We start from the raw sequence: 24,460 nt of genomic DNA, 5'->3' as shown, positions 1-24,460 counted from the left end.
TGATTCAGGCTTTGCCTGAGATTATCACACTGTGGTGTGTTGAGGCAGTTTGGTGGATTCTTTCTTTTCTTGATGAGTACCAATTCTTAAGTAGTTTTAGTTTGAGGGAATAACTTCAAAACCTGTTTTTAGAAAACAGGTTTTGATCTCTAGTGAAAGCGTTCAGATTATCATTGTAAACATTAACAGTTGGGACTGTCTGTTACTGAGGTGTGATGGCTAGTGAGAGATGTTGCAGAGGAGCAGATGGTGGCCTTTTCTGTACTCAAAGCAGGTTGATTTTGGCAGTTCTAAGAGCACAGTGTCCTCCTCAGCAGATCTGTCTCAAAAGATACTTACCAAGGTGATTTGTCCAAGGACAGCCTGTGTCTCCATTTGGCTGGCAGAAAAAGGAGACAAGCTTAATTTTTGTCTGTGTGTTCTGTTTTGCCTCCATCATGTGCTGTGTGCAGTTCAGCTGGCTGAGGGAGCTGAGGGGAGAAAGTTAGAAAAACAGCTGTAAGAAAATGTTTTCTTCTGCTACTGAGGTATTTAACTGCTAAGATGAAATATCTCACTTTCAACTTCAGATAGAGTGCTCTACCTGCTAAATTTTCCCAGAGCAGCTTTGTGCAGCCAAGAAGTTTGTGCTGCATCTAAGAGATGAGTTTTCTTTGTTGCAACTCCAAGGTAATTGTTTTAGCTCAGTTGGTGACAGCAGTGTAATCATGGCAGGATGGTACTCCTGCGCGAACCTCTGGCTGCAGCTTGTCTAGAAAAACTCACAGCAACTTTAGTTAGCATGTGGACTCTTAACACTGTGTACAACCAAGGTCCCCAAGGTTTGTGTAGTTCATTCTGATGCATTCTAACCACAGAATATTTTCTGCACCTGAGCAAACTTCATTAAACCTCCTTCAGCTCTCTATGCACAGTATTAGCACTGCAGTGGGGATTTAATAATGGGTTGGGTGTAACTGCAGTGAAATGGCCTGTCGTAGCCCAGCAAACCACAGACATGTGGGTTTGACTTAACAAGAAAAGGAGAGTTAGTATGTTAGGGTCATTTTCCAGTAATAGCCGTTTCTCGGCTTCGTGGTGTTTGACTGACCATCTCAGCAAACACAGAAAGGCTGGACTCTTTTGCTGCAGTTTTTTAAATTGCTTTACATGTTACACATTATAAAGGGGAGGTAATAACTCACTCAGTACAATTCATTAGCAGATCCTTGAGCATTTTCTTTGTGGCTTACTCTGAAGAAGCCTAATCCTGCAGAGACACTGGGAAAATTCATCTCGAAGGAAAAAAAAAAAAAAAAAGCCCAAAATGACTCTGCTGTGAGGGTTACATGTTGCAGGGACTTGTATTAATTATTATGTTACCACTGCTGGCTGATAATTTTCTTCTGGATTCTCTTTACCATATGATTTTTATCATAGCTGAGCATTTTTAAAGTTTTCTTAGTCACAAATGCCTACCCACAGTAATTCTGCTAACAAAGCAGCAGAGTGAAAACCAAAAGGAGTAAAGAGGAATATGTTTGTTTAGTCCCAGGAATGGATTGCTCCAGAGCCAAATGGATTTTATTTGCTTGCATAAGAATCTTTTAAAAACCCCTCTGTCCAAGTACCTGATACCTAAAGTGGTGTGAGCACGCGTGTTGAATTGCCTACAGGATGGGTAACCTTGACCCCAGTGGTTTAGAGCTTGTCAGGTTGCACAAATCTTGCTCAAATAGCAGGCACCATGTTGAATCTGGACTACAAGAAAATTTTGCCTTGAGATTTCATTAGGGCTTCAGAGATACAGAATCACTTGCATTGTTGCAATCTTTCCTTTTTTACCTTTCACTGAATATCTGGGGGAGCAGCTGTGGTCTACCTCAGGTGTGGGTTCTCATGCTCAAAGGCAGCATGTGGATCTGGGCCAAGCTGGTATAACTGGACCAGTATACTGCTTCCCTCCAAGCAGTCCTCTTTAAAAAATAGAGGGCTTGATTAAAAATGAACAGAATAGCCCTATCATACAGAAATGGCAAAAGAATTCACAACACGGTTTCTGCAGAGGCAGTCATGGTAATCTCTGCCAAATGACTGTGGAATTTGTCTTCTTAGACTCTGGATTGCCACGCTATCTTAAATATTTCTTGGAGTTGGATGTGAAACCTTCCTCTGCTTTCAAGTTCTTCTATTTGGTGTACAGATACTGAATTTGAAATGTCCTGGAGCTGAATGGAGGAGGAAAACAAATAGATGAGGTTAATTAAACTTCACTGCTGTTAGTGGGAATGAATAGCAAAAAGCAGCTTTTGTCTGGGAGGCAGGTACTTTTCTGTGTGGCCCTTAAATGGACTGGAATTTGGGACAGGCTGTAATTTGACCCCAGGATGAAGAGAATGGTAGCTTGAAAGGAGAACAAGTTGGCAGGAGTCAGTGTATTTGGTGCAGTCTGCTGCTTTTGTTTTGAAGTTTTCATGGCTGCAGAGTAGCTTTGCTCTGCATTCATCTGGTTTGGGATGAGAATCACGGATAGAGAATGCTTGTTCTCTAGCTTTTCCAAGCAATGCTGCATCTTCCATCTAATTGCTGTTTTAAAATTGCTTAGAAGGATGTTTCTCCATGACTGGTACAGGTGTGTCTGGCCAAGGATATTTTGGGGCAATATTCTTTTATCACAGTCACAGAAAAATGTGCTGATGACTTTTGATGTTCACTGCACAGGTGTCCCCAGCGGCTTTTGCTGGCATGAGTGTATAGGCACAGACCCTAAAGAAGGCCACCAGAGGGGAAAAAAAAAAACATTTGAGAACAGCTTGCTGTTTTGCAATGCAGTCTTAAGCCACTTCATTCTTTGCAGTGTTTTCCAAATGCAAGCAGTGTAGCAGCTCAGGGAAGCTGAGCCTGCCTAATCCATGCCTGTGTCAAGTATCAGGGGAGTTGTTACACACCTGTTATTGTAGCATTCCAGAGATGTAAATCAAAGACATAGTTGGTGGTATCTGCCTGTCTCTCCACCCTGAATGATTCACACGCAAGTTGTATAAACCGAGTAAGAGTGGAAGCCTGAGCATGAACACCAGCGTTGCTCTTGAGTTTCTCACTAGTGAACAAGTAGAGCCACTCAAGCAGGTGGGTCAGCTTCTGCTTAAAGGTGTTTTGCTGTCAGCTCACTGATACTAGCCTCATCATCTGCCAGGAATATGTAGGAGATTATTACCTATCCATGATGCCATTAGCTATGTGTATAACCTAATCTGCATTAGTTTGTTACCTAATAAGATGTTGCTCATTCTACTGCTTTTGTGTTGCTTTATGACTGCTATTTTCTGCTTTTTAGACAGGTTTTTGAAACCTGTCACTGATAATTATTTGTGAATTGATTGCAGTTTAATGGTGCAGTTAGCACTCACCCTGGAGACTTGTGTGCTTTTTACCAAATGATCGGAATCTTGAAGTAAGGTAGATGTTTAACCACACAAATGTGCATGAAGCCAAGCAGGCAAGAAAAAAAAAAATCTTTTCTGGTTGTTGTGATGCTACTTATTAAAAATCTTTAACTAGCGGAAGAAAAATGTTTAAAACAAAGCTATTTAAATGCTGCTACTCTTTTTGCAGATACAGCAGTTTAATGAAACACAAGGCAGAATTGGAAGAGTTGGAAATAGTTTTAAAAACTGAGAGAGAGGTTCTTCAGCAAGAGAGGAGATCAAATGCAATAACCGCTGGGGAAAATCAGAAGTTGAGGGAGGAGCTGGACAGGTAGGGTTCTCTTGCTAAATTCTTGTATGCTGATTGCAGTGCTGGCAGACAGCAAGGCTTAGCTGATCTGTCAGCAGATACAGAACTTAATCTTCAAATTTTATGCCTTCATGTTTTGTAGACATTTTTAGATTTACCAAACGGTATAAAAGAATGCCACAGTATCATCTTACAATATTACAGTGTTTCACAGTTCAGGACATATTAGTGCTTGTATTCCATGCATCGAGAAAGAAGTTCTGTGTATTGTCTTTAGTTGTGCCAAATAGAGCTGCGTTTATATCCAAATGCTCTTAAATATATTGTGCCTCAGATATCTGTGGTCTGTTTCTTACATACTGAGGAAAGATCAGTTTCATGTTTAATCTATTTTCCTTTCAATTCTTTGGTAGATTTGAAATATATTACTAGTGCTACTTTCTTAATTAAATTTTATTATATGCTTAGAATAAAAATGCCTTTAGGAGTTAGTCTTTGGAACTGAATGTTTGTTATAGTGACAGCAGCACACTGGTGGTATGGTCTTTGAATGTGGGGTACTTTCTGTGAAGTGTCCTTCATAAGCCTGTTGACGTCTTCGTGTTTAGGGTGAATTTCTTTCACAGCCAGCTAAAGGCAGAATATGAAGGGCTACATGCACATACTAAAGAGCTGAAAACTTCCTTGAACAACTCTCAGTTGGATCTGAATCGTTGGCAGGCTCGCTATGATGAGCTGAAAGAACAGCACCAGTCCATGGATATCTCTCTGACCAAGCTGGATAACCACTGTGAGGTGAGTAGCTGTAGGTAGGTGTATTGCTGGGTCCCTGTTAGACACCATTGTGTGAAGTTTCTGGCACGTGGTAGACAGTCAAGTTATGGGGTCATAATTGAGACCCTCATATTCTTTTAAGTTTCTCATGGTATCTTATGTTGCTCTGCTATTCTGTTAGCTTGATTATGGTGCACATCTAGGGAATCCAGATGTAAAAGAGAGATTAATCTACCTTGTTTAATAGCTGCTGTCCCGTCTAAAAGAAAATTTGGAAGAAGAAAACCATCATCTTCTGAGTCAGATTCAGATGCTGAGCCAGCAGAATCAGATGTTACTGGAGCAAAACATGGAGAACAAGGAGCAGTATCACGAAGAACAGAAACAATACATGTAAGAAACTAGAGATTTGATTTGTGAAACCTGAAAAGGTCATCTAGACAAACCTAGAATAAAAATAATTATCAGGAGTAGGACAAGCAGGGGAATGATAGGTCTGCTTGATACTATGGAGATACTGTGTAATGGGGAGAAGCGATAAAATGTCTTCGCATTGCCTTACCACAGAGGGTGGTTCAGGAGGTCTGTGGACAAGTTCAGCTCTTTTCAAATAATATAGACAAACTCATATTGAAAACTGAGTTATGAAAGATGGAACTTCTCAAAGGTTTTTGAAGAGCTTGTGTTGTGGTTTAAGCCAGGCCGGTAATTCCGTACCATGCAGCTGTTCACTCGCTCCCCCCCACTTCTTCCCTCCACTCCCGGAGGGATGGGGAGGAGAATCAAAAACTCACACGGGTTGAAATAAGAACAGTCCAGTAACTAAGGTATAACACAAATCACTGCTGCTACCACCAATAATAATAATGATAAGGGAAATAACAAGGGAAGAGAATACAACTGCTCACCACCCACTGACCGATACCCAGCCCAACCCGAGCAGTGATCTAACCCTTCTGGGTAACTGCCCCCAGTTTATATAGTGGGCATGACGTGCTGTGGTATGGAATACCTCTTTGGCTAATTTGGGTCAGGTGTCCTGTCTCTGCTTCCTCCTGGCTTCCCCTCCTCCCTGGCAGAGCATGAGACCCAGAAAGTCCTTGTTCAGAGTAAGCATTACTGAGCAGTAACAAAAAAACCTCAGTGTTATCAGTGCTGTTCCTAGGCTGAAAGTCAAATCCACAGCACTGCACCAGCTACTAAGAAGGACAAAAAATGACTGCTACTGCTGAATCCAGGACAGCTTGGAAAACAGCTGTATTACGACACAAATATAGTCTTATAAGAGTCATTTTAAATTTAGATTCCTGAAGAACAGCAAATATTCATACTCCTCTAGTTTTTTGTCATTTGGATTTTAATAAATACCTCTTTTGGTGTTGTTTATAAAGGGTGCAAGTGTCAACATACACTGCTGCAACCCCAAGCACAGGGTGAAATGCTTAAGTGAGATACCCTATTTAAACATACTGTACATTTACAAAGAATCCTGTTCTCACTGCAGTGAATTTCTCTTATAGGTATGAAGGAAGGAAGAAAAGTGTTCTTAATCCCAAGAATTTTAGTCTAGCACTTCAGGGTGATGTGGGAGCTAGTGACTTTTATTTTAGTAATGGATTATATGGTTGAAATGTTAGAAACTGTTTGCTGAAATTGGCTGAATACAGTTCAGATGTACTGAGAGACTATTTATCCAGGTGCCTGACAGTTCTGTGTTTGAGGTACATTAGACCTACTACTTGAATTAAAAGAGATTTGCTAACATCCGTTGCACAGGCTAATAAAATGAGTAAAAAGAAATAGTAAGATTCCGTGGCACTCCTGAAAGTGCTTTGACGTTGCTCATAGGAGACCAAAGTAGTCTTAAAAAGATCTAACATTATTTATTTCTCTACTTATAACAGAGTAGCAACACAGGAATAAAATACTCAGTTACGTAGACAATGAAGTTCAATTGTCAGTGATCTGATGGCTTTTGGTCTTCAAGCTTTTTCATGATGATTAATTTCATACAGTTCAGAATATGCTTTTCCTTCTCACAGCGACAAATTGAATGCCTTAAGGAGACACAAGGAAAAACTTGAAGAGAAGATAATGGATCAGTACAAGTTTTATGATCCTACTCCCAAAAAGTAAGTCCCTTATGGGTTTTGTTCTGCTGTTCTTGAGGGTAAGAAAGTACCTTCTGTACTGGAGATAATAGAAATTTCATCTGAAGTAAGGACAGTGTCATCTCCACTTCTGTCTCACTCTAAGAGCCATTCCTGGAAGCATCAAGTTGTGTTAATATAGAGCCCAGTACCTCATGTGGGGCCCTCTGTTTTAATACTGGAATCTGAAACAGTATTAATTGGAAAAGAGCCCCTTGCCCTGATGAACATCATCATCAGGCGGAGACGGACCCCCATTATGGTGACAAAGAAGCAGCAGGAACTTCCAGAGCTGCTCTTCCAAAGGAGCTAAAGCAGTCCACCGGGAGAAAGTACTTAAATTACATAAAAAACAACAAAAACGCGCCAAGCTAATTCCACCACACAGAGTTCTGATTGATAGCCTTAGCAAAGAGAGGCGTTCATCTTTAAAGCAGTTTTAATTTCTTTCCTTCTCTGACTGTTCCTGCAGTAGAGCTTTTGACACCATTCATGTCTTACATGTGTCCATGTATGTAGTTTATATTTCTAGCAGAGGCAACAGTTGTCTCTCTCACATTTCTCATGCTGAAGAAATATTTCTCTAAAATAGTTTAGACTTTGGGAGAGAGATGGATCTTGAGCTCTGTGAAATTCTTTCTGTGTCTTTTGAACCAATTCGTGTCAGTAAGCAAATAAGAATGTATGAAGGCTTGATGGTGTTAGCACAGCTGTAAACAAATCTTTGGGGGGTATTGTTTGTAGTGTTTTATGAATCCCATTCACAAAACCTACTTTATCAGGAAAAACCACTGGATTGGAGCCAGAGCCTTAGTCAAACTAATCAAGCCAAAGAAGGAGACTATGAGGGAGCGATTGAAAGCCGCAGCAGAAAGCCCTCAGTCACATTCTGATCCTGCAAAGACTGTAAACTCTCCATCTGCCTCCCAAAAACTGAAACATCAACAAGAGACTCAGGATAATAACTCTCAAGGGTCAAACTCCTTGGAAGAGAGGGAGAACCCTGGAGGTTCTTCAAACAAAGGTAGGGAATGCTCAGCCTAAATATATGACCTGAACATTATTTTTTGAAAACTTTTAAGAAAGATTTTAAAAATACTTTTTTTTTTTAGTAAACTTAAAGTTTTAGTAAGCAAAAACCCCCTAAACTAAGAAGATGAACTTTTAGTGTGGTTTGGTTTGGTTCTTTTACCTTCTGCTTCTCCCTTCAGCTTTTGTATGTGATTTCTTGGTTTGCCTGAATGTATTGCATGTTACTGAATGAGTTGGTAGAAATACTTCATTTACTGGGATTTGCAACAAAGCAGTTTAAAGTTGGACCGTGTAATACTAGAAACTATCCTTAAATGGGGAATAACTGGTCTTGCAGACACTGCCAGAAGATGGCGCACATGCAAAATAAATAACACCGAACATGCTAATTTACTGTAATCCGGTTATTTTGGGGGATGATAAAGTGTTTTGACTTTGACTCAGACTAAGGATTGCTTGATTTAAAATGATCAAATGATTTTTTTAAACACTTAAGGGCAAATGTGAGGAAGATGAAATAATTTCTTTTTCTATTTAGTTAGTTCATACAGTAAATTGCTTCCTAATTATGGGAAATTTAAAAGAAAGCTCCTCAAAGCCTTTCTTAAATATAATATATATCTCAAGGTTTGCTTATTGTATTGAGATCACTTCTGTCAGCTTCTATATATATATTATTGTCCTGCAGGGATACTTTTCAAGAAGCAGTTTTGAAATTAATCCTTAAATAATAATCTTTATCTTCCCACTGGGGAGTGGGGAACAGAAGGGAAGTGGCTGAGGAAGGTAAAGCTGTCGTTATAAACTCCCGTGTCTGTCTGATTGAAGTTTTTGTTTTGATTGGGTTTTACATTTCCTCTTATCCATTCTAATTCTTCAAGGTCATTGATTCACTTAAAAATGCATGTCTCAGATAATTTCAGGAGATATTAAATGTTTAACATGCATCCAGAGTTCAACCTGGGAATTCAGATTTGGGTTTCCACAGAACAAAGGCCCTCATGGAGTGCCAGAGATGAGAAAGTCTCTGAGGCTTTGTTCTTTTTGATGTTCTGTTGAATGTGCTTATGTTGAGATGCTGAGTATCAGTATTAAAACCTAGAAGACATCTAGGAAATATTGAGCATATTATCACCAAGTAACGCACACACCTATCTGATTTTACTTTATTTTATAAAAAAAATTTGGGTAATCATCAGTAATTTCTGAATGGACTTTATTATATTTTATGTATATATGTTAATCTATGACTTAATCTGAGACAGATGATTTGTGATTATATGTTAATCAACCCTCCAAATATGCGTTAGTCTTTGTTTAGCCTTTGTTGTTTCTACTAGTTGTGTAGTCTTTAATCTGTTTTAAGAAACTTTTAAGTTTGACTTACCAGGCTTTTTTTTTTAATTTTTTTCTTCTTTTCGGGATACCTGGGTGATAACAATTTAGCTACGCAGCGCAGAAAGATTGCCTTTTTGAGAAGCAAAATCAAGGATAAAGAAAAGTCTCCTAAGTCTCCATCAAATCATCAGTCTCTCTCTAATCGGCTCCGGTTCTGGTCGTCTTCCAACATCCCATCCTCTCCTAATGAACCTCTTTCTTTCCTGGAATTGGGAGATTTCTAACACATTCTCTTTATCTTCATTTAATTCTGACAAATATTTAAATAAAAAAATCAAAAAAAATCCCACGTCTTAGAAGAGCACATACCTTGATAGAAACACTCAGCATGTCTTTACAATACTTTAAATACAAGCACAGATTAGTGAACATGGACATAAGTTTTCCCATAGAAGATGAATTGCATACTGTGGATCGTTTCTTCGATGCAGCATATTTTTAGGGGACCTCATGACATACAGTTTGCGTATGTATATTGGCTGTGGTGTATGTTGTAAGTAAGTGAAGTTGCTATGTGCTTAGATATTTTCCTGCAATCACATACTTGCATCGTGTCCAGTTACAGTGTTGAACTGATTTGCTGTTGCTATGCTTTTACAGTGTTGTAGTCCTACTAAAATACACCTCTAATATATAAGCAGTCTCGAATCCTGGAGATTCTTCCAGTATTCTATGCCACTAAATGTTAAAAATGGCAGTTTAGCATCATTGCTTTTAAGTAGTCTGGCTTTGAATATAGAGTGGTAGCTACTGGGAAAATTATTCTCTGCAAAGTGTCTTGACGGTTGCATTCAAACCTGCTATTTAGTAAGGTTTTACACTTCCAGCTATGAAAATTCATCCCAAATTGAGCTAAAGTTTCAGTTTCTGCTGCTTCAGTTTTGACAGTTTTTTTTTTTAAAGAAGAAAGTAGATTTGTCCTTTTGAGATTGGGAACAACTTTCATCATGGATTCATTGCTCAGAATTCTTACTACCTGATAGTCACGACCTAATGTCTTCTGAAATTAATGTGTGGTTCCAGTCCCCATTCTGTCTTATACAGACACATGCAGCACAGGCAATATGCTACAGGTAGCTCAGCAAAGAGGCCAGAAGATCTCATCTCCCTTCTCACTCTGAGAATTGGCTCTCTGTAGTGAAACAAGGACACTGGCACAGAAACCTCTTGCCTATTTTGGGATTTGTAGAATATTTGTTTCCAGGGCAATTAATAATTCTGGCATATACAGAAGGGGTTAAGTGCATCTACAACGTCAATTAGAAATACAGATTTGCATGCCAAGCTTTAGCCAGTAAATGCTACAAGCATGCCATAAACTTAAATTCTGAGAGAACGTGCCAGCCTTGTGCTGTGGAGCCTCTGCATGCACACTGTGGCAGAAGACGTTGTTTCTGATGTCAGCTTCCAGGAGTCAGTGCTTTGGTCCATTTCTCTAATGCAGCTTTGCAGCTGCTCTGTGCTTTGAACTGTCTGTCCATTGTCTCTATTAAGTTGCTTATTTTTACCACTGCACTCTGCTGCATAATTCTTTATATTTTGTTCTATTTCGTGTACCTTCAAACATTACATTCGCATTACAAGAAATGAATTAACCTACCTTATCACTAGGAAACATGTTTTCAGCTTTTTGAGTCTAATATTCTAGCAGGCAGTTTTCATTGTTCTCATGCTAAGATTCCAGAAATTTCACTTAAAAATCATGCACCAGAACATCACAAGAGCAGCAAAATTTTAGCTTTGTGAAGACTGAGCTCTTGCTCCACAGCAAAGATCTAAACTTGAAAGCAATTAGCTTACTGTGCAGGTCGTGTTAGATAATTTCCAAATCAGCATTATTTCTCTTTGAATAAGAGCGTGACTACTGTCACTCTTTCCTTATTCTATTTTGTTACTGAAGTAAGTGCTTATAAAATGTACCTGCAAGGAATAATGTTATGGGAATTTCACACTTCACTTTTCTGCATTCATGTCTTTGCTCCTTTTCTTCCTCCTTTCACGGTAATTATTGCATGTATAATATCAGCCCTCCCACTGGCACTAAGCAGCCCTTGTCACTCCCACACTTTACAGAGAGCACACGTGATTGAGAAACTGGTGGCAGAAATTTCCTATCCAATACTGAACTGTTTATGGAAAAGCTTGCAAAACTGGTGCCTCTGTTATGCAGTTTCTTTGTGCCTGCTTGTCATGTTTGTATAGGCAAGTAAATACAAATCTCCTAATGCTATTTTTCATTGACTTGTATTTATTCACCTCTCTCCCCCTCAGTGATAATGGACCTAAAGCAAAAGAGGAATTCCCGTCATGGAGGCAGCAATGAGAACGTTGAAATTGCAGCAGACTCTGCAACAAAACACTCCTGTGTGGAGATGGGTACTAGGACTTACTCAACCTCAGCTATTCATCTACAGACTTCCACTCCCATCTCCAGGCTGCAGGGTAGACCAAAAGGTGTGCAATGGCAGTGCATTTGGCATACCGCCTGTTACTACAACTCGGGCTACTTTGTAGCTCCTGCTTGGGTGAAACATGGCTTCTAGTGCCATTGAAGTATAAAACCAGACCATTCGTTATCTTCATTCCTATTTTATTTAATTGATCAGATACAGGGTTTCTTCACTCTTGTCATGTCATCAGCTTGACAGACCACCTTTGGATGTCAGTTCTCCTGTGGTTCCCTGCCCAGTGGTTCACAGCAGCGGTTGTAAGATTGATGCTTTTCCAGTGTTGGCTCTGTAAAACCCTCTTGATCACCTCAGTCTTCTACACTGCTAGCATGCATTGGAGACTGACCTGAAGGATTAACCTTCCTGTGTTAATATTGCCTTTTAAGTTTTGTATTCTTTTCAGGCTGTAATTCAGAAGATGATCTATGTGAACAGTCCCCTGAGGTGGAGTTTGCAAGCACCAGACAGCACGGTAAGCTTGTAGTATGCATGAACACTCTGAACTTCTATATGGACTTTTTCCTAAAATAAGTTTTCAAAAATAATGCTGACATTGAGATGAGTTGCCTTGCCTCAGAAACAGACTTTTTAATGCATGGCCTACAGATTTCGTGCTGTTTTTTCTGGACAATATTTAATTCTTTCCTTAAGGAAGTGACTCAGCAATAAAAAAATTAGAGGTGGGGGGTTGTGGATGCACAGTGAGAACACTGGTGCAGAAGCAGCACTGCCTGCTTAGCAATTTAAGGAACACTTAATCTGAAGGCTGGTTACCACCTCCTTCCAAAGAAATAAACTGAGAAAGAGACAGCAGCTTATTGTCAAACTTCCTCAGTGTTTACATTACTTTGATAATAGTTGCTGTAAAAGAAAAGCCCAGAATATATTTCTTTGTGCAAAAAGTGAGGGAAAACAAAATGGATCCTGAACAACTTGAATTGAAAAATGAAAATGGTTTCTACTTTGTCCAGACTTTGGCATCCTGTGTATATTATGTTGTTAATATTTTCAAAGTGACTTAGTTGCATGGTTCTATTTTCAGAAGGCATACTGTAGGCAAGTCTTTTAAAGAATCAGAGGAACTTGGGATCTGTTTATTCAGTGCTTGTTTTGTGGTTTTCAGTGTCCAGGCCGAACAGTTTAGAGAGCAGCAGAAATGCGTCCAGCAGTAGTTCACCTCTCAATTTGAAAGGTAAAGCTTTTATAACTGAGTTCTGACAAACAGGAAGTGAAATTCCGTGAAACTGTGTACAAAATGCTGTTTTCCTTCCAATTAAATCTGAAGACTGCTGTTTTGAAATTATAATGATTATGCAATCTGAACGTGGCTGTCTTGGGAATCAAAACTGCTGGCAAGAAGTATTTTTCTGAGATTGATTCTGGCAAGTGATAGCTTTTAAGGCAGGCAGTCTAGTTTTGCTTCAGTTTGACTGGCATCATATTGTGGGAAGTACCATGCTACTGTTAGACTCCTTTTACAACAACAGTCTCTGCTGTTCTTACTCTGCACACAGCTTGTGTATGGAATCTCTGTGCTCTGGAGATCTGCTGTTGCTGAAATTGGGTGTGCTTGAAGGATACCAGAAGACCTGATGCTGTGGAAAAATCCACTTCCTGCTTTCCCACTTACAGATTTCGGTTTTCAGGTCACACACAGAGCCAAAACTAGGGAGATCTAGTGGCACACAGGTTGTAAAGAGGACCCCTTAGTGTCTGTGTTATTACTGTTTTTTGGACAAGTAGTTGGGCTTTTTTTAACACAGGGTCTTAAAGTATGTATTTTAAGTCATTTACTAGCCCTGATGTTTCAAAGTTCTGACTGCCTTGAGTTTTGTGGGAGAAGCGAGGTAAAAAATGCCACCTAGTCTGTGGAAATGCCATTTAGTGTGGAAATGGCCCTGGCTGATAAAGTTCCTACCTCAGTGAGAAATCTGAAATGAAAAACAGTGCCTTTAACAATATTTATGCTTCTCCTCAGGTTCCTTAGATCATATCCATGGTAGAACCGACAGCCTCAGTAGTGAAGATACGGTGCCAAGCAGAGAGGCACCAGCCTTGCTCCGTGACAGCTATCCCTTTCACTTTGCTTCTGATGTCTTAAGCCCTAGCAGCAGGCATGAATCCTCCTCCCACAAGAATGGTTTGATCTCTTATGATATACCTCAGAAGAGTACTCCATCCCAGTCTTACTCGGGCAGACAACGGTCTGCCTCACCTGGCAGTGAGATGGTAACTTTGGAAGAGTTCTTGGAAGAGAGCAACAGACTGTCGCCACCAAGTGTAAGTAAATAGAGCTAGCTGACCCATCTCAGATGTCAAGTAACCGTTCAAAGCTGATTCAGGGGGATGTGGGGATAGGGAAACAAGGAAAGATGAGAAGATTCTTGTTCATATGTGTGGAACTTGCGGAGAACTGTGGAATGTTGTAAAACGAATGAAAGAGCTAAGGCAAGATTAACTATCACACAGCTGATACATGCTGTATCAGCTATGGCAGCTTATGCAAATAATTCACTTCAAGTACTATATATTGGACTGCTGGAGCTTTTTAATATCAAACGCTTGGGGTCAAGGTTTCATGTTATATTGTCAGTTCTCAGATCCAGGTATTTTTATTTGTGAACTGATAAGTTTTCTGTATTATTTTCAGCTGCTAAATCTGTAATTAGATATGAAACCTAATGGTATGTTGCAATTGAAGTGCAACACACACAGTTGTTAAAGCCATCTCCTAATCTGAAACTACCGTGAGTGCATTTGAGAGAGAATATTTCTGTTGCCTCAGGAACTTCCCGATGCTTTCACCATGCTGCATGTTTGTATGCTGACTGGCACTGTGCTGTTGGCTCAGTGACTGCAAGAAAACGTCACAAATCGAAGCACTTTGTCAGATATTAAATGCTTGTTTTCTAGATGGCATTTGTCTTCTGACGTGTTGTGCAGTAGCGAGGCAGTACAGTATCAAGCGTGTTAGTATCTTAAGAATAATTCATTGGTAGTGAAAGTGGCCACATATTTCTGTTTCATGAATGCCTTGGCAACAGTATGGAAATCAACAGATCTGTACCATTTAATGGCATTGGTAAATTCTGGTCCTTAAATTTTCAGAGTAATATTTAAATATACCTCCTATTCCCTCATTATCCTAAGTACAAATCTTAGCTTGAAAGATGTTTAAAGTTAGATTTTTTTTAATTATTTATTTATTTTTGTTTGTAACTACTTGACCATGTCTCTATTTTCATTATTTCTGTCATCCTTGCTCCTTTTCAGCGTCGGCGCAGTTTAAATGAGAGTGAAATGATTTCATTGCACCAGTTTCTGTTAGAAGCTGATGCACTGTATTCCTCTTGCTACTCCTTGTGTCCTTCCCTCCATCAGGAACCTTCACAGTCACTCAACTCGATCCTCAGTCATTCATGTCCCAACAGCATGAGGCACAGAGCAGTCAGGGGAAATAGGAGATCTACTTCACTGTATATCCCCAGGGTATCCATTGTTCTTGCTATGAAAGCAACAGCTTCCAGCTTATAACAGCTTTTGCTAGCACATTAATACCTATAAAAGCATCCTGTAACTCTTACCTGTTATTTTAAAGGCTGCCAGATCACTTGCATTAATTAATTGTAAAGTATTTCCAATGCTTGTTCAAAAATATGTGTGGTTTTGAGGAGTAGTCATTCTGTGGTGTTAATGTGCATATGTTTTAATGTTTAAAGTGCAGTTAAAATTAACCTTAACACTTTAACATTTAGGTGAGCATAGAAATCTTCCCACTGCACTGTTACCATTAATGGTGTTCACTTCTGGCAAATGAGTTTTGTGACTGGAAGAAACATTTGGAATGCTAGTGAAATGACTGTATTAAACTTTAACATACTCCCTAGAGAAGAGTAAAGAAACAAATTCTATGAGCTTGTTTCAGCACGTTTTTTTGTGCAGACAGCCTGTCCCTTAACTATTCTGAGCATGCCTCATACTAATAGTCCGATGGCAGCTGATCAAACATCACCATTTTTGGATTGCATGGACCATCCCCATGGAATATTCATTGTATATTTTCTTTTAGTGCCAGATTAATTGTCTGACCTGAAATTTGCAAGTTAATTGTGGGCAAGCAATCGTATCTCCATTTGTGTAATGATTTTTTGTATATTTCATTATATTGTACATGCTTAGCTTTTGACATGCATAGTATCTTGACTAGGAGAGGTGAGGGGAATCAGTGGAGAAGTGATGAAACTTTCTTGTAATGCTAGCTCATCTCCTGTTATATTCCTGAAGTTAAAGTGGAGTGTTGATCAGATGAACTGTATTCTGGAAGGTGACAGGCCATCATTGATGCTGATATCAATGGCTGATGTTATTAATATCATATTGATGTTACAGTGACAGTCGCTGGTGTGAAAGGAAGCAAAAGAGGTGCTGCCCAGATTGCAAGTGAAATGAAACTTAAATTTTATGACAATTAATCTGGCAAACAAGGCTGTCCTGTTCTAAGTATGACGAGCATGACTGCTTGATTTGGATTTATACCCATTGTAAACATTTATATCTTCTATTCCCCACTTAAAATATAAAATCTAGAGTTGTGTTTGGGTTGAATGAAGTGGGAAGGAAGATTATCATAACACAGCTTCTGCATGAGTCTTTAAACAAGTGTTTTCATTAATATGGCATGTGCATGTTTTCTTACACCAGGACACCTCCAGTAACAGAGATGAATTGCTCAGCGATTATTTTAAGAGAACAAATGAGCCTTCAGCTACTGGGAACCTGCTGATTCAGCCGTCCAGAAAGGAGGGTGCTAAGATGCCCAGTAGTCTTGTGGCTGCAACTGTAAAGACCATCGCCAATGAAGAAGGAAGAATAGCTAAGCCTGGAAATTACACAAAGCCAAACCTTAAACAAGTAGAACCTGAGCCTCTGGCGAACTCCCAGGGGTCTCTTAAATTTCCTCACACACCACAGCACCAGGCTGCCAGTGGGATGAGGCAGATGGCACAGCCTCAGCAGCCTGGAACCACGAGCAGGAGGAGTACATCACTGAGCAGGGCATTTAGCTTAGCCTCTGCAGACCTCCTCAGAGCCACTGGCCCGGAGACCTACAGGCAAGAGAGTCCTCAGAAGTCAGCAGCAGACCAACGTGGGGGCAAGGATGCTGTTAGTCAGACAGCTAGGGCCTCAGTGCCAACAAGCTCCCAGGTAACCTTAAGAGAGAGACCACAGCCTGCCAAGGTGGGAGGTTCCTTGCAAGGTGTTGATTCCCGCTGTTGGCAGCTTGATGCAAGGCGCCTTTCCCTGGCCCCACCAAAAGATGAGAGGCCAGTCTCTTTCCATCAGCTCTCTGCCTCACCCACTGCATCCACCAGCAATCTGCATGTCCAGCAACAAGAGCGCGTGAGCTCTGGGCAGCACTACTCACCCGCATCTCACACTCCCTCTAAAATGAAACCCAAACCAGCCCCTTGTACTGGGGAGGTGACTGCAGTGGCTCCTGCCAGAACTGTTTCCTGCAGCACTGAGGGAAGTATTTCACTAGGGCAAAGCCAGGGTGATGCCCTACTCAGCAAGTGCCAGGGTAAGCTGCCAGAAGGCAGTGCTGGGGCTATGGAGGAGCCCATGAGAGGAAACAGCTCCAACAGCACTCCTGGGTCTCCAGACCCCCAGAGGGATCAGCAGACGGTTTGGTATGAGTATGGGTGTGTGTAACCCACAGGGTCAGCTAGTAGTATGTGTGTTTGGCATTGCTGCCATCCAGGTAGCATTTGTCTAGACACTGTGCCAGGTCTTAAAAGGCATCACCTGCATGCTGCTCTGAGTGTTCTCCATGTCCTGTTTTCTAGTAGACCAATGTATGATTCAGAGAAACAAAGAGCAAAACCGCAGGCCTTCTTTTGACACTTTTGTGCCTAAAACAAAGTGGAAGTCTGATGTCACTGCAGGCTTAACACCTGATTTTCATAGGCGTTGAGCATTCTGCACTCCAGAAGCTTAGCAGGGTTCTCTGTCATTGCTGCAGTGTGCACCCATTCTACCTTCAGTAGAGAAGAGTTTCACAGGTCATGTGTGTGTGCTGAACCCAGCCCTGCCATTGATAACTTAACCATACTGAAAAGGTCAAATAAAAGCCAAACTTCTCCTCCCCAGAGGCAGAACCCCAGGTATTTGGCTTAAGTAGCTTAAAAATAAAGCTGAAGAGCAAAACTGCATGGCTTTAGCCATCTGTTAAAGTCTTCTTGCCACAGCCACGTTTTATAGAGGTAATGTGTAGACTTCAAGGGTCACGTCTTGACCTTCCCAAATGGGACTCTGTAAACACAGAAAGGCCAGTGTGATTACCTCCCTGCCTTCACTACAGCTGCAGCTCAGTGGATCCTTGACTCTGCAAGCCAAGTGGTGCTGCCTTTTGAAACTTGTTTTATCTTTTATACAAACACTGGAACTAATGCAACCTTTCAGGAGAGATGCCATTTCAGTTGTAAAAGTGGCATCTCATGTACAAAAGTGTCTTGTAAGTATGTATATAAGAAGTTCAAGTATTGTATAGGAATGCTATGTAAATTGTATTATTACATCCTGTTGTGCATGACAGCCCACGTCCTAAGCAGTATGTGGGATTTTGTCTCTTAGAAATCCTTTTTTATGTCTCTTAAGAGTTTTGCTCAGTATGGAAAGCAAAATAATTTTGTATACATGTGAAGGAAATATACTTCTAAAAATCTATTTATGTGCAAAAAAGGTTCCTTGTATGTTTCTGTCCAGGGTGTCATCAGCTGCTTGTGTATATATGATCAAATGCATATCTTTAATTCTGTTTCATGTTTAAAGCTGTTTTTCTGGCAATAGACTAAATCCTTTAAAAAATAATACTTGTTTTGCTGGTTCTGATTTAATCTAGTAAAAGCTAAAACTGATCCATCTGAGGATGTTTTTGTTATCTAGTATGTAGTGATCCTGTTCTGGAAACTACAAAAGCGTTTATAATAAAGATTAAGATAAAATAGATGGATGTTGCACTCTTTTTTTTGTTTTTTTTTCCTTGGTGGGGGGGCGGGGGCAACACACTTTATGGTGCTGAATGGAAATCTGTCTGCAATAGCTTTGTGTGAGCCTCAGTATTGGTTTGAGTCTCTGAGTGGCAGAGTTGTGTTGGGTTTTCTGTTGTTGCCACAGAAGGGGTATCAGAAATCTTCCTGTTTGATTGTAACCTTACTGAAGGCTTTAGAAGGATTCATTCATGCAAATTAAATGACTTCCAGATTGCTGTAGAATCAGACCAGTAAATTTTTATGCTTCTCTGACCACTTCAAACAGTGCCCAAGCACGTCGTCAGTTTTGTCCAAGCTTGCATCTTGTACCATCAGTTTTGCGCTTAATTCTCAGGGCGCACTACAAAAGTGAGAAATTACTCATCTTTGAGCATGAAGAGAACAGCAAAAGGACCTTCCTGCTTTCTCTGCTGTTTTAATTGTAAGCCACAGATTTGCAACAATTTTAAAATTATGTGCTCTACAACAATTTTAGAACATGCTGCGTATTTTTAGTAAACTCAAATTCTTCTTCCAGAAATGTCCCGTCAACACTGATTCTTGGCCAGATCATTGAAAGTGGAAGACTGCAGTTTCTCCCTTGTTTCAGTTCCTCCTTGGAGGTGCGCGCTCGATTGCCCTGCATGCCGGACTGCTGAGGAATGGACCTATCTGTGCACTCCCGCGTGTGCTGCGCTGCACTGCCAGGTAAGAACTGGGGTGGGTGGAAGGACAAGGCCTGCCTGTAAATAAGCTGCTGCTACTCTTTGCCTTTCTGGGGTGCTCAGAGCAGTCATCGATAGGATAAATGAGTGTTTCCATGTGTCAAAGCTAATCCGGGAGAGGTCAGTTGTGTTTAGGGACAGTGAGTAATTGGCAAACCCTGCTTGCCTGCATGCTGGTGGAGCTGGGCAGGAGCTGCTGTGAGGCACTGCCTTGGTGAGGCGGCAGGAGCTCCTGAGGTGGTTCTGTGAGGGAGCAGTGGAGGGGGCGGTGCTGCCAGGCCGTTTCAGGCTTCTTGGTGCTTTCCAAGAAGAAAAGGGGAACTGTGATGAAATAGCAGCTGTTTCAATTTGCACAACTTCAAAGCCTGCTGAGATCAACCCAGCCAGCTGGGCCCAGCCGTTGGCAGTGCTGCCAGCAAGCTGCAGGCCGCCATGAACCAGGAACACATTGACCGCCAAGGAGAAAGGACCTGCCTGCAGGGGGCTTCAGCCTACTGGCTTGTCCCAGCTCTGTGTGGCAAAGGGCTGTAGGATGCTAGTATTTCATGACATGGGGGAAAGTATTGCTAGTTATGTGTGTTAATAGTGCTGTGAATGCTTCTGGACATAACACTTCGAGTGATAGTGTTCAATAATGGAGAGCCTCAGTTTGTATACATGCCTCATTTATTCTCTAGATCATGTTCTCTATCAAAGAGCATGTGAATGGGGATACCATCCCCAGGGGGCAGCTAAGTTGCCAGTAGGTTTCTGAGGAAGCCAAGGGGCTGTGCGTTTGGCAGCACCCTCTTCCTGAAGTCAGTGAAGCTGCTTGACACAAGCAGACAAATTTTGCCTGGAATTGCAGGCACTGTATGATGACGGTATTTGCTTGAAGTAAAAGAAATGGCTGCTGTGGAAGTGGCTTCTAGGGAGTCGCATGCTCTGCAGTGACAGTATCTTCTTGCCAAGAAATCTGAAGCCCAGGTCCTTTACAGAGGCACTGTGTCATGGAAACCTTTTTCCTACTAGGTGTTTTTCAACTGTTCCTCAAATTTGGGAGCTGATTGTGAAGTGGCAGATCTTTTCTGATTTCAGTTAATCGAGTTTAGAGTGTAAAACCTCCAGAAGAATTAAAAAGTAGAATCTGCTATTTTCTGTAATGAGGGAAGTTCCAAGTGTAAGTACATTGTAAAAATGGCTGGTACTTAGCTTAGAAAAATGGTCATCAAGGAGCACTATGTAGTTGAAATTATTTCTGATCATCCAGATGTTTGAGACTTTATGACATTAAGAAAGACTTTAAGAACATGGAAGAAATGCTCCAAAAATCATTAGTTTATGTGGAATGGCTACAACCTGGATGTTACATGGATGTAGAGAGATCAACATGTTTTTGTTGTTGTTTCTGTTAAGCATGAACCCAGCTGTGCTGAGAGCATTTGGATTGTGGTTTAGCATTTTTAGATGGTGGAGGGAGGGAATCACTTGTGGTAAGCTTCACGAAGAAATTTTGTCCTAAAAGTTGCTTCTCTGCCCTCAAAGGGTTGTGGAATAACAGATCCTGGCAGCATTGGAGATGCTCAAGGCAAGATGGAAAACTCAGGAATGTTTTTACACATCACCAGTACCAGGTGGAATTTACCTGACCTAGTAGTGCAAAGTGAAATATTTCAGTTATTAGAAATAACAGATGAAGTTGTATTTATGAAGGGTTAGTGGACTGGAGAAATAGACTGAGATGTGAAGGCCTATCTCAAAAGCTGGTGCTAGAGACTGCCATAAGAACTGAGAGAATGGCATCAGCTGGAAAGGGCTGAAAAAAGTTATGATTTAAGAGTACTGCCGGGAGTTTAAGGTGACTGGAAGAAGCTCTGGCAAGATTTGCAAAACTAAATTGTGTTTTTCCAGGCACAAGGATTTCTTCAAAAGTATGAAGAGAACCATAAACAACAGAGAGCTGCTGTTTAAAAAGCTTCTCAAGTGGGAGTCCTTAAAAGGCTAACTGGGTCCTAAAGATGGTGAAATGTGAGTTGATGAAGCGTGACACAAAATTGAGGTTAGTTCAGATTTGGAGGATTATAAGGGATATTGTTAGAGTAACACAGATGAGTGTGCACCCCAGTGGCAGACTATTTGTACTTACTTCTGCTGAACCTATGGAGGAGACAGTTTATTGACTGTTGGAGGTTTTGGTGAGGATAGTGAGACAGGAGCAAATTTGGGTTTTATTGACAACAGGACAATGAAAATGCGGTTATTCCACACAAACTGAGAATCTAAAACATGTCCAAAACAAAACACACAATGTCATGGAAACTAATGTCAGCTCTCTTATCGTTCCCATATGCTGTTCTGATCATCTCTCTACTTGCTTGTTTTTGACCAAAAATTATCATGATTGAGGATTATGTAGCTCTGATGGTGAGGCTATGCTGAAGTGAGTAATGTGTGTTACATACCAGAATGAGGAAGAGTAATAGATCTAAGCATTGGCATTAGTCTGTAGAAAGCATGTATTGCACAAAGGGTAAAACATAAGGAGCCCAGCTCCCTCTTCAGGGAATGACACTCTGTGGTGTGATCTCAAAGTCATGCAACCCCCCATGGCAGGGGTTTTGGAACTAGATGGTCTTGAGGTCCTTTACAACCCTAACTATTCTATGATTCTATGCTAAAAGAGGGAAATGGAGCTATTGGTTAGACTCATTGCACCAGGCTGTTATGGAATCAGGTAGATTAATATAGTATCATAGTATTTTAATGCTTTTGATTTACAGTATGAGATAGTTTACAGTACAGCTAAACAGCCTCTGCTTTAAGAAAACATCATCAGATAAAATATAAGAGGCTCCCTCTTCTCTCCAACATCAGGTTCTGCCTGCCTTCAGATTCAGAATGGAGCTGGGCTATCATACTAGGAACAACAGGCATCTTCTCCGTAAGAAAAGCCCTAAAATTTGCAAGTCAAAGATCACCTCACTCACTTTTTCAGTAGTTGGTGTGCTCTGAAGTGTGACACGTATTAATGGCAAGTAAAGCACAGTTTGTGTTTGGGAACACACAGCTAAGGAAGAACATGAGTGTGAGAAGGATATTCCAGCTGGAGAAGCAGAGGTCCCCAGTGGACTGCAGAGGCACCTCTAGAGATTTGCTTTGGAGGGAAGAAGGAGTTTTCTGCAAGAACTAAGCGGGAAAGTATGTCTGCAAAGGACTAAAGTGAACATTTTGCAGTGCTCCCACTCTGATTGTTTTACCATTCAGACGGGTATTTTGAAGGTTAGGGGATGTGGAAGTCTGTGTTCTCTTAATGCTTTAAATATCTTTGACCAAAATTATCCTATTCTTATTAAACCCATGGAAAATGCTTCTCTGCACCTTTGCGAAAGATTTTTTCCTCTAGTTACCCAAAACCTGGAATTTCCATGTGTGTGCACTGTGAGCCCATAAAATACCTGAGCCACAGATGTGTGTGTTTCAGAGCTGCTGGTTACAAGGGTATGTTCAGCTGCAGCATCTCAGCCATCTACAGAGGTGGAAAACTCACAATCAGTTTGAGAGTGCTCCTGTAGGAGCCCTTTGACTATTTATGAATGAAAGTAGAAGAAATACTGAGAATCAGGGAAATATCTGTGAAGGGAAAATCTTGGAATTTTTTTTTTATTTTACAACTTCAATCCCCTAAACAAGGATTGCTTGCTTCCAGCAGTGCAAAAGCCTGTCAGAGTTCAAAGAATATCTGGACAATGCTCTTAGTCATAAGGTTAGGTAGTCCTGTGAGAAGCAGGGAATTGGACTTGATGATCTTTATGGGTCCCTTCCAGCTCAAGATATTTTATGATTTTGTAAAAAGGCAAATAGAGAAAACAGGCACTCACAACATGTGTTGGATAGACCTTGTATTGATTTAGTTGGGATTTACCTAAAATTAAGTAAAGGTTAGTAACCTTCAGTTTCCTCAAACTTCTGAACTTGCTCACAGCTTTTTTGCTCCATAAATAAATGAGTCAAAGTGGTAGAATACTTTAGAGAGCTATATTAACAGCACTGTGTAAGCCAAGGACTGTACAGCTGATGTAGTCCTTTTCCACTAGACATCCCAGCTATCTGTTCCTCTTCCATGTAGATTAGTTCTCAATCAAGGCGCAAAATCAGCATCCAGTGAGGCACCAGTATGCACATTCTGTAATGCAGCTTTGGTACCTCCATTGACGCAAGGATGTCTCTGCTGTTGGTATGTTCTTACATTTCCACATAGTAGTATCTTGCTTCTGAATAGCTGAAGCTTAGAGGAGGTGCGTAATGTACATTTAATGGGGAACAGTATATTTTTGATGTTTTGGCATGCCTTTAAAGTAATTTCTTCCAAGAACAACCACGTGGTGTGTTAGCAGAAAACTCTTTGCATGAAATGTGCAAACAAATGAACCTTCTTGCTAGATCCTGTCCCTTAGGCTCAGATAGTGCAACAAGCCACCAGTCTCGCCAAGCATGTTATCTCCAGCAACTTTCCTCATGACTTCTCTTCTTTAGCACTAGAGATCTTCCTGTTCTTCAACACAGAGAATTATTTTTAACTATTTCTTATCCTTGAGTTCACTTTTTGCACCCTGTTTCCCCCCAGATCTAGTTCCAGCTTTCTCTACTCTGTCTCCTCTTGCATTGCTAAAGGTTTTAATCATCTACAGCAAGCTGTCATGTTTTTCATTTGTTTTCTTGCTGTTGTCTTGTCTTTGTACTTCTCCACTCTTGCCGGGCTCTCTGTTACACAGTTACATTCTGAGGTCTTGAGGTCAGTTTGTAGTCCTCATCTCCATTCTTTTTGATCCTTCCTCTGCTCTCCATCCACTGTTGTCTCAGACATTCCCCACACTCCCTTGCCTCATCCATGCGCATCCTGCTCAAACATTTTGCCCAAATACACCAGTTTTGATGCCCAAATACCATCAGTTCAAGGGTCCTTTCTTCCCTCACATTCCTCCATGGTGACACTGTGGTCACTGTCTTCTCATTTTGCCTCTTCCTGACAGCCTCCTTTAGCTCATTTGTGTTGCTCCGTTTTTGCTCTGTTTGTGAGAAATGATGGCCAACCCTTGAGGTGGGAAATACACCATATGCTACAAATCACTCCAGGTATTTGTGGTGCAGAAGAGGCATGGTCACATGAAGTCTAGAGCTAGAGTCGGTCTTGTTTTCAAGTCTCA

General features: G+C 40.8%; 1 protein-coding gene across 2 annotated transcripts in view; it reads left to right on the top strand.

Annotated features, from left to right (window-relative positions):
* CCDC88C (coiled-coil domain containing 88C) overlaps positions 1–18,527 on the top strand; it is a 95,320-nt gene extending 76,793 nt beyond the window's left edge. Inside the window, exons 21-31 of one of the 2 annotated variants that reach the window (XM_057413304.1) lie at positions 3,595–3,738; positions 4,326–4,512; positions 4,739–4,884; positions 6,534–6,623; positions 7,424–7,665; positions 11,343–11,525; positions 11,925–11,993; positions 12,645–12,713; positions 13,500–13,801; positions 14,795–15,010; positions 16,223–18,527. In XM_057413304.1, coding sequence (XP_057269287.1) covers positions 3,595–3,738; positions 4,326–4,512; positions 4,739–4,884; positions 6,534–6,623; positions 7,424–7,665; positions 11,343–11,525; positions 11,925–11,993; positions 12,645–12,713; positions 13,500–13,801; positions 14,795–15,010; positions 16,223–17,233 — 2,659 coding nt within the window. In that variant the 3' untranslated portion in view covers positions 17,234–18,527. The remainder of the gene's footprint in view (positions 1–3,594; positions 3,739–4,325; positions 4,513–4,738; positions 4,885–6,533; positions 6,624–7,423; positions 7,666–11,342; positions 11,526–11,924; positions 11,994–12,644; positions 12,714–13,499; positions 13,802–14,794; positions 15,011–16,222) is intronic. The other variant, XM_057413305.1, reaches the window with a different exon arrangement.
* The last annotated feature ends 5,933 nt before the right edge of the window (positions 18,528–24,460 follow it).

Source organism: Pezoporus wallicus, unplaced genomic scaffold (assembly GCF_028554395.1).
Source record: "Pezoporus wallicus isolate ANWC-B61680 ecotype Strahan unplaced genomic scaffold, APGP_CSIRO_Pwel_v1 contig_3017, whole genome shotgun sequence".
Classification (NCBI taxonomy): Eukaryota; Metazoa; Chordata; class Aves; order Psittaciformes; family Psittacidae; genus Pezoporus; species Pezoporus wallicus.
The sequence above is the reverse complement of the archived record's forward strand: the minus strand, read 5'-3'. Positions and strand labels throughout refer to the sequence as shown.